Source organism: Microcaecilia unicolor, chromosome 6 (genome assembly GCF_901765095.1).
Source record: "Microcaecilia unicolor chromosome 6, aMicUni1.1, whole genome shotgun sequence".
NCBI lineage: Eukaryota > Metazoa > Chordata > Amphibia > Gymnophiona > Siphonopidae > Microcaecilia > Microcaecilia unicolor.
In genome coordinates, this window is record NC_044036.1 from 342,391,936 (window position 1) to 342,402,180 (window position 10,245).

General features: G+C 45.4%; 1 protein-coding gene across 1 annotated transcript in view; it reads right to left on the bottom strand.

The window, feature by feature from the left end:
- CARD14 (caspase recruitment domain family member 14) overlaps nucleotides 1-3,748 on the bottom strand; it is a 63,014-nt gene extending 59,266 nt beyond the window's left edge. The window contains exons 1-2 of the mRNA XM_030208607.1: nucleotides 3,560-3,748; nucleotides 2,329-2,461 (exon numbers count right to left, since the gene is read on the bottom strand). Of these exons, the coding sequence (XP_030064467.1) occupies nucleotides 2,329-2,385 (57 nt within the window). The 5' untranslated portion in view covers nucleotides 2,386-2,461; nucleotides 3,560-3,748. The remainder of the gene's footprint in view (nucleotides 1-2,328; nucleotides 2,462-3,559) is intronic.
- Nucleotides 3,749-10,245: the final 6,497 nt, after the last annotated feature.

Below are 10,245 nucleotides of genomic sequence, written 5' to 3' on the forward strand. Positions count from 1 at the left end.
TACAATGCTAAACTAATCAGCTGCACGAATAAAGGGACCATTTTGAGTTGCTTTGGTTTTTAAAATGTAACTGCAGGAACAATGTCATTAACAATGCACAAAGAGTATGCGTTATATTTCAGTACTGAAAAATAGTGAACGTTATCAATGACAGATGAAATTCATTTTTTTTCTTTACTGTTGTTTCCATTATAACATGGCATGAAGTTGTTTGAAATGACTGTACATAAGTCACGCTCACTTCTAAAGGAAAAGGGGGGGAGGGGAAATGGGACTTGATATTTTATTTATTTTTGTTACATTTGTACCCCACACTTTCCCACTCATGGCAGGCTCAATATGGCAATGGAGGGTTAAGTGACTTGCCCAGAGTCACAAGGAGCTGCCTGTGCCTGAAGTGGGAATCGAACTCAGTTCCCCAGGACCAAAGTCCACCACCCTAACCACTAGGCCACTCTTCCATATATACTGCCTTTCTGAGGTTTTTGCAACTACATTCAAAGCGGTTTACACATATTCAGGTACTTATTTTGTATCAGGGGCAATGGAGGGTTAAGTGACTTGCCCAGAGTCACAAGGAGCTGCAGTGGGAATTGAACCCAGTTCTCCAGGATCAAAGTCCACTGCACTAACCACTAGGGTACTCCTCCACTCATTGCACCAATAAGAGCCAACCTCATCAGTGATGTCACAATGGCTTCATTGCCCAATAACGTGGCTCACTTCTGATATTGTGATGTCATAAGAGAAAGGGAAATGGGACTTGATATACTGCCTTTCTGAGGTTTTTGCAGCTACATTCAAAGCGGTTTACATATATTCAGGTACTTATTTTGTACCAGGGGCAATGGAGGGTTAAGTGACTTGCCCAGAGTCACAAGGAGCTGCCTGTGCCTGAAGTGGGAATCGAACTCAGTTCCCCAGGACCAAAGTCCACCACCCTAACCACTAGGCCACTCTTCCATATATACTGCCTTTCTGAGGTTTTTGCAACTACATTCAAAGCGGTTTACACATATTCAGGTACTTATTTTGTACCAGGGGCAATGGAGGGTTAAGTGACTTGCCCAGTCACAAGGAGCTGCAGTGGGAATTGAACCCAGTTCTCCAGGATCAAAGTCCACTGCACTAACCACTAGGGTACTCCTCCACTCATTGCACCAATAAGAGCCAACCTCATCAGTGATGTCACAATGGCTTCATTGCCCAATAACGTGGCTCACTTCTGATATTGTGATGTCATAAGAGAAAGGGAAATGGGACTTGATATACTGCCTTTCTGAGGTTTTTGCAGCTACATTCAAAGCGGTTTACATATATTCAGGTACTTATTTTGTACCAGGGGCAATGGAGGGTTAAGTGACTTGCCCAGAGTCACAAGGAGCTGCAGTGGGAATTGAACTCAGTTCCCCAGGATCAAAGTCCACTGCACTAACCACTAGGCTACTCCTCCACTAGCAACATGCCATGTAGTATCTCAAACAGTAGCAACATTCCATGTAGAATCTCAAATAGTAGCAACCACTAGGCTACTCTTCCACTCCTTGGGATTCCGGAATCTTGCTATTCTTTGGGGTTCTACATGGAATGTTCCTACACTTTGAGATTGGGCCTGGAATCTTGTTAATGGGACGATACACTGTCTTTCTGTGGTTTTTGCAACTACATTCAAAGTGGTATTTATTTGTACCTGGGGCAATGGAGGGTTAAGTGGCTTGCCCAGAGTCACAAGGAGCTGCAGTGGGAATTGAACTCACTTCCCCAGGATCAAAGTCCACTGCACTAACCACTAGGCTACTCCTCCACTAGCAACATTCCATGTAGAAGCCTGTCCTTGCAGATCAGCAACGCGGCCGTGCAGGCCGTCAGACTCACAGAAACAGAAGCCTGCGTGGCCATGTTGCTGATCTGCAAGGACAGGCTTCTACATGGAATGTTGCTAGTGGAATAGCAACATTCCATGTAGAATCTCCAATAGTAGCAACATTCCATCTAGAATCTCAAATAGGGAAAGGGAACTGGGACTTGACATACCACCTTCCTGAGGTTTTTGCAACTACATTCAAAGCAGTTTACATATATTCAGGTACTTATTTTGTACCAGGGGCAATGGAGGGTTAAGTGACTTGCCCAGAGTCACAAGGAGCTGCAGTGGGAATTTAACCCAGTTCTCCAGGATCAAAGTCCACTGCACTAACCACTAGGCTACTCCTCCACTCCGAGTTCAGCAACTTTCCTTCTTGCAGAAGAGGAAAGCAATGGAACGTGATATTTCAGACAGGAGTCCTGCTGGCTTTGCACTTCTCTGGGTCCCCTTTACATACTCACTGTCAGCTGCGGATCGCACAGAGAAGCGAAAATTCCAGAGTAGACGTCAGCAGACATAGATAAAGGTCTCTTGGCTCATCTTTGGCACAACTGCGCAGACCGGGCCACTGGCGACTCTTTACCCTCTCGTTACCTGTAGGAAGACACAATGTTGAATCAGAATATTCAGCGATGGGAGAAGATAAACAGGACAAAAACTCTTTGGAAAACCCATCAATAAATTAATCAGTCGAACAATGCCTGAACCCAGTGTGTACAAAGACCAGAGAAATCTCCCCTCAAGATATTTCCAGCTTAATTTCTTCTTTAAAGACATTATAGTCTCCAGGGAGCTGTCTTGAAGATTTTTTAAATGGTCCTCAATTCTTCTAAACCATGGACAAAGCTGCACCCTGATTCCTGACACCTCCCCCCCCCCATCCCAGTGCCTGTGATCAGCAGGAAATGAGCCACATTCATCCCTGTTTAAGTTGCTAGTTCCTCACCCCTGGCTTTTCTCCTGGTTCTCCTTTGCTGTAGTCAATTAACCCTCTTTTTAACCCCACAAAGAACCAGGACATTTCCTCTCTTCATTTCAAGACAGCAGAATAACTATTAGGATGGCAAATCTACATACTGTAGAGAGAAAAAGGGAAACTGTGAGGAGATGCAGAGGAAGGGGAAACTGGAAAGTGGAGGGTACAGATCGCAGCCATATTCCTCCCCCTGGATTCACAGGACAGCTCCTGTGAAACCCCAGATTTTTACAGGAGCACAAGGTCCAGTTGAACAATACAAGAATCCAGAGTGTGACTTCTGTATAAATTTCAGATCCTTCTGTAGAGGAGTGTGGTAGCCGTGTTAGTCCACTCTTAAGGTTGTCAATAGAAATCAAACAAAATAAAACATGGAAAAGAAAATAAGATGATCCCTTTTTTATTGGACATAACTTAATACATTTCTTGATTAGCTTTCGAAGGTTGCCCTTCTTCCTCAGATCGGAAATAAGCAAATGTGCTAGCTGACAGTGTATATAAGTGAAAACATTCAAGCATTACTATGACAGTCTGACAGGGTGGGAGGATGGGGGTGGGTCGGAGGTATGCATGGGGACATCAAAGAACCTTCTGTGAATCATGGAGCAGAGCCGTCACTACCAGAAACTGAGTAGTACAGATTACACAACAAGGAAAATGGATACAATTCTTTCAATTGATTACCCACAAACAGAAGGTTTCATTTGCTCTGTTACCTTCCAGTCTCTATAGCAGCCTTTCCGGACCCGTAAAAGCCTCTCGTCAGCATCAGGTTCTAGCCATACCGAAAATAAAATGTGCCCAACCTGAAGATGTAACTCAGAGCCTGCAGAAGGATCAGAGAGACCAGTGGCAGACTCGGTGGCATCTGCCCACAAAAGCCGAGAGAAAAGCAGACCAAGAGTAGAGAAGAAAAGGAAGTTGCAAGTTCTTGTTTTCCCATTCCAACCCTTATTAAATATTAGCCAGCTCAGAGGTGAACATGTGGGAATTCACATAGACTATTTATATCTGAAGTTCTGATTGTTTATAAATCAACTAGACAGCAGGGTGTGGGACTATGTTTACAGCGGAGTACAAGTTATAATCCCAGCTCTGCCACAATCAAAATTGAATACCTGTAACAGGTACTGTCTGAGAAAAAAAAAACATATCAGTCTCCGGAAGTGGGTGTCGTCATCTTGCAAGACAGAAAGAAGAGTGTCAGATCTTCCCCTCACATCAGATGGCAGAACTCTTCCAACTAAAACCATAAACTTGTGCAGTGGAGTCTCTTCTATGAGACACAGTCTCAGGGAGATACATCTAGGATGTAAGAGTCAGGGATCTGATACTGACATATGAAGGAGTTCCCTGGCTCTGAATTCAGGGGCGTAGCTAGACACCTAACTTTGGGTGGGCCTGGACCCAAGATGGGTGAGGAGAAGAACCCCTCCCTGTCCCACAGGGTGATTTGGTCTCTCCTTGTCTCACCTGCATGCCATCTGCTATTAGTAACATAGTAGATGACGGCAGAAAAAGACCTGCATGGTCCATCCAGTCTGCCCAACAAGACAACTCATGTGTGCTACTTTTTGTGTATACCTTACTTTGATTTGTACCTATGCTCTTCAGGGCACAGACCGTATAAGTCTGCCCAGCACTATCCCCGCCTCCCAACCACCAGCCCCGCCTCCCAACCACCGGCTCTGGCACAGACCGTATAAGTCTGCCCAGCACTATCCCCGCCTCCCACCACCGGCTCTGCAACAGACCGTATAAGTCTGCCCAGCACTATCCCCGCCTCCCACCACCGGCTCTGGCACAGACCATATAAGTCTGCCCAGCACTATCCCCGCCTCCCAACCACCAGCCCCGCTTCCCAACCACCGGCTCTGGCACAGACCATATAAGTCTGCCCAGCACTATCCCCGCCTCCCAACCACCAGCCCCGCCTCCCAACCACTGGCTCTGGCACAGACTGTATAAGTCTGCCCAGCACTATCCCCGCTTCCCACCACCGGCTCTGGCACAGACCGTATAAGTCTGCCCAGCACTATCCCTGCCTCCCAACCTCCAGTTTTTATTTACAAGGTATGCAGAAGGGATAGTTGTTGGAAGTTTTCAGCTGGTGGACCTAGGGAATCCCTGCCAGACACACCATAGGTGTGCTGCTACTGGGTGGGCCACTGGTTCAGATGACAGTTCCATAAGCCTGGAGACCAGATCAATGAAGATCTCCATGTAACACAGTTCCCTGGTCCCTTCGGAGATTTAGTAGAGGAATGGGCAGATATGCATACAGGAAAACCTCTCTCCAAGCCAGGGACTGGACAACTGAGGAACCTCACTGGTCAGAGAGGCAACAGATGCCCCGGGGGGGGGGGGGGGAGGGGAGTTCTCTACTCATGGACTCTCTTCTTTGCTACCCCTCTGTGCAGGCATCACTTCTGCTAGCTTAGGATTCTACTCAGCTTGGAATGTAGTTCTTTCCAACGAAGTACCTGTCTCTAATTTATTTATTTAATTAATTTATAACCTGCACCATTCTAGGTGGTTTAACAAAATAACGTTCATAATAATATCAAAACAGACACTTCAGTAATAACATTCACAATAAAAACAGCATAAAAATGGAATAATTCATACGGATCAGCAAATCAGAATTAAACAGCATCAAAAACTCTGTTGAAAAAAAAAAAGGCTTTTAACTGTTTCCTAAAAGGAAGAACTAATCGAGCATCAAACGTTTGTTGCTGCAGGGCTATTCCGCTTTGTAGGTGCTGCAATCATAAATATCTCCTTCCTAAATATATCTACTCTCACTTGAGGAAAGGATGGTTCCTTGGTGAGATGGCAGTTTCCCACCACAGGAAGTTCAATTGTGTTCCTCCCTGTTTGTTCACGTGGAACATCATTACCCAATGTTTGTCTGGAACAGAATTGATTTTATTGGACAATCGACCTCTGAAAACCTTTAGAGCAATGTAGATTGCCTTTTCTCTAGGACGTCCCTACCCGTAACCTCCACTCTCAAGACAAATCCCTCCTTTCAGTACCCTTCTCCACCACCGCCAACTCCAGGCTCCGCCCTTTCTGCCTCACCTCACCCCATGCTTGGAATAAACTTCCTGAGCCCATACGCCAGGCCCTCTTCCTGCCTACTACTACTACTATTTAGCATTTCTATAGCACTACAAGGCGTACGCAGCGCTGCACAAACATAGAAGAAAGACAGTCCCTGCTCAAAGAGCTTACAATCTAATAGATTGTAAGCCTGCCCATCTTCAAATCCTTGCTCAAAGCCCACCTCTTCAATGTCGCCTTTGGCTCCTAACCACTATACCTCTATTCAGAAATATAGACTGCCCCAACTTGACATTTCGTCCTTTAGATTGTAAGCTCCTTTGAGCAGGGACTGTCCTTCGTTGTTAAACTGTACAGCGCTGCGTAACCCTAGTAGCGCTCTAGAAATGTTAAGTAGTAGTAGTAAGTAGTATTTGAGCCGGCCACCTCTGGATTGCAAGACCGGTGCTCTAACCACTAGGCCACTCCTCCACTCCTTGTCTTATATTGAGAGGTCCCAAGGGAGTGGTAAGCAATGTTGAAGCCATAAAGCCCCAACCCATTCTCAACATTTCACAGGCTGATTCTTCATTATGTTTCCTGTACAGATACCAGGATGCTGATACTTTTGTGGAAAGAAAGGTTTTTGCCTAAATCGTGTCCACCACAGCCCCTATTACGTCCATTTGAGAAGGGGAAAATATTTGTTTTCACTCAAACCATTATTAAGTTCTGAAATTCGTTGCCAAAGGATGTGGTAGTTGGGTTTGAAAAGGTTTGGACAGTTATTGGAGGAAAGATCCATAAATCATTATTAAGCTGGGCTTGGGGATAAGCAGCTTGGAATCTACTTTCTTTTGGGGATCCTGCCAAGTACTTGTGACCTGGATTGGCCACTGTTGGAAACAGGATGTTGGGCTTGAAGGACTTTTAGCTTGACCCAGAATGGGAGTTCTTATAACAGGCTTAAGTGGGATTTCGTTGAGTGAAAAATTTTTTCTTCCTATTTGTTTTAAAAGTATTTCCATGTAACTTCCTCAAGTACAAAGACTAGAGGACACTTGAGGAAGTTACATAGTAACATAGTAGATGACGGCAGAAAAAGACCTGCACGGTCCATCCAGTCTGCCCAAGAAGATAAATTCATATGTGCTACTTTTTTTATTTGTACTGTCCTCTTCAGTGCACAGACCGTATAAGTCTGGCCAGCCCTATCCCTGCCACCCACCCCCGGCTCTGGCACAGACCCTGTAAGTCTGCCCAGCACTATCCCCGCCTCCCAACCACCACATGGAAATACTTTTAAAACAATTAGGAGGAAATATTTTTCACTCAATACTTAAGCTGTGGAACTCGTTGCCAGAGGATGTGGTAACAGAGGTTACTGTATCTGGGTTTGAAAAAGGTTTGGACAAGTTCCTGGCTGAAAGTGCTCTGGCCTATGCACTGTAACCTCACCCCTTCCTCTCCTGTTCCTCGCAGGTTGCCTGGGAGAAGAGGGGTTGAAGCAGAGAGCTGCACTCTTCTACCTGAACTTTTATTAGCTCAGGAGCAGAGGCAGAGCCTTGAGTGTTCATGTCTACAAAAGCCTGAGTGGTGTAAAACGAGTAGAAGTAAATCGATATTTTACTCGTTCCAAAAGTACAAAGACTAGGGGACACTCAAGTACATGGAAATACTTTTAAAAGAAATAGAAGGAAACATTTTTCACTCAATGAATAGTTAACCTCTGGAACTCTTTGCCAGAGGATTTGGTAACAGCGGTTAGCGTAGCTGGGTTTTAAAAAAGTTTGGACAAATTCCTGGAGGAAAAGTCCATAGTCTACTATTGAGAAAGACATGGGAAGCAACTGCTGGCCCTGGGATTTGTAGTTGGAGTGTTGCCACAATTTGGGTTTCTGCCAGGTACTTGTGACCTGGCTTGGCCACTGTTTGGAAAACAGGATACTGGACTAGATGGACCATTGGTCTGGCCCAGTACAGCTACTCTTATGGATTTGGGGTAATATATGATGAACGATAGTGACTCCAGCACTCAGATGGTTCTGTTCATTGATTCTATGGCTCATTCCTGAAACGTACCTTTGAACAATCATCCAAATAATTTGCATAAGTGTGCTGCTACCATAAATAGGCATTTTGTGATTTCCTGTGGTACTGATGTTAGGCTGAAGGGAAGAACATGACAGTGGATGTGACATTTTCCTATTAGAAACCTGAGACACTGGTGTCTTAGGTGTCACAGAAGTATGACCTTCATCTTCCTTGGTTGTCAGAGGGAGTATACAGTGGTGGTTGTCACCCAGGAATTTGACCGTCAGAGCTCCCTTTCCGATAACACAATGGGAGGTCGTGACAATAGATGCCAGCAAGTTGGATTGGGGAGCTCACTACAAGTTCCATCTGGCACACGGTACACGGACCGAACAAGAGGCTCAGTGGTCGATAAATTGCTTGGAGCTCAGTGCAAGGCAGAATGCCTTACATGACTTTGCTTCCTTTCTGGCGGGGGCCCCAGTCTAAGTTTTCTCCAACAATGTGATGGTGGTGGCTAATATCAACAAACAAGGTGGGACCCACAGTCATCCGATGGTGGTGAAAGCATGCTCCCTCATGAGTTGGGTGGAGAAAAATCTTCTCAGCTTGTTGGCAGCTCACATCATGGGGTCCTTGAATTTGGAGGCAGACTTTCTCAGCAGGCCCTCCTTGGACCCAGGGGAATGGGAACTATCCAGCCAGGTATTTCAACTGACAGTGGACTGATGGAGTTCTCCACTTCTGGTCTTGATGGCAATGAAAAGGAATGTCAAAGTGCTCAAGTTCTGCTATTGTAAAGAATTAGGCTCAATGGGGATTGATGTCCTTTTGCAGCCATGGCTGGAGACATATCTACTGTATGTCATCTCTCCTTGGCCCATGGTAGGCCATGTGTTGAAAAGGATCGCATTGCACTGGGGTCAAATAATTCTTTGTTGTCCCAGACTGGCTGCAGATGTGATTCAACTGCTGAACTGGGGTTGTCTCCATTTTCCACAGATACGTGGCCTACTGAAGCAAGATCTGGTGCACATAGAGGATCTGTCTGTGCCCATTTGGTTTTACGCCTTGACCATTGAAAGGGCTCAGTTGAGACTAAAAGGTTATTCTGATTGAGTCATTGCTATCTTGCTTCAGGCTCAGAAACGTTCTACATCCATAGCATATGTAAGGGTATGAAGGACGTTCAAGGGCTGGTGTTCTGAGCACAGACTTTCTCTCCTCTCTGCCTAGATCACACACATCCTAGCATTTCTCCAGGCAGGTCTTCAGAAAGGACTGGCTTTGGGTTTTCTAAAAGGTCAGGTTGTGCTTTGGCCTGTTTCAAGAGCCAACTACAGAAGACATCTTTTGTGGTTTACCCAGATATCATTTGATTTTTAAGGGGAGTGGGCCACTTGTGGCCTCCTTTTCATATAAATATACTCCAGAAATCACCCATGCAATACAAAATATTTATTTGTTAATTAAGCATATAAATAATACCATACCTAATTCATTCATATCATCCATTCACATCACTTCCATCTTTGAACATTTTTCCTTCTAAGCTGTCCATGCACTCCACCACCTCCCACAATTTAACTTCCAACTTGCTCACCACCTTCTCTGCAATTTCTAGTTTAGTCACCCACAGCTCTGCCAGCACCATTGCAAGTGAATCATCAGCCACTTTCCTCGGGGGAGTAGGTTGGGTGCTACCTCCTTCTGTCACCCCAATTCTGGTCGGACTCCCTCCTCTGACAACGCATGGCTTCAGGACCTTTCCTGCATACACCTCCTTAATCGAAGGGGTGCCCCTTCCCTTCAAAATCCTTGGCATATCACTGTGTCCGGCTATCTCCTCCGGTCTCCGGTAACTCTTTTATGTAAAAACACCCCTGCAGCAGCTCCAATTGAGAGGGTGAAGAGTAAGGATTGCATAGCGAAGTTCATTTGCATCCGCTCTGAATGGAGGCCAAACCGGAAGTTCTCTTACCGGGACCTTTTAATATTTCAGAGTTACCTAATATTATTAGCTCAGGAATTAATAGGATTCAGGATTGGGCATCCATGAACAAACTGAAATTAAATCCAAGTAAAACAAGGGTCTTATCGTTCAAAAGACCTGATGTAGTGGTGCCTTCCTCCCTGGTATTAGGTGACAATCCTGCTTATTTTCAAAGGAGAAGGGCGGCCATCTTCCGACACAAATCGGGAGATGGCCGGCCTTCTCCTAAGGCCGGCCAAATTGGTATAATTGAAAGCCGATTTTTGCTGGCTTCAACTGCTTTCCATCGCAGAGCCGGCCAAAGTTCAAGGGGGCGTATCAGCAGCGTAC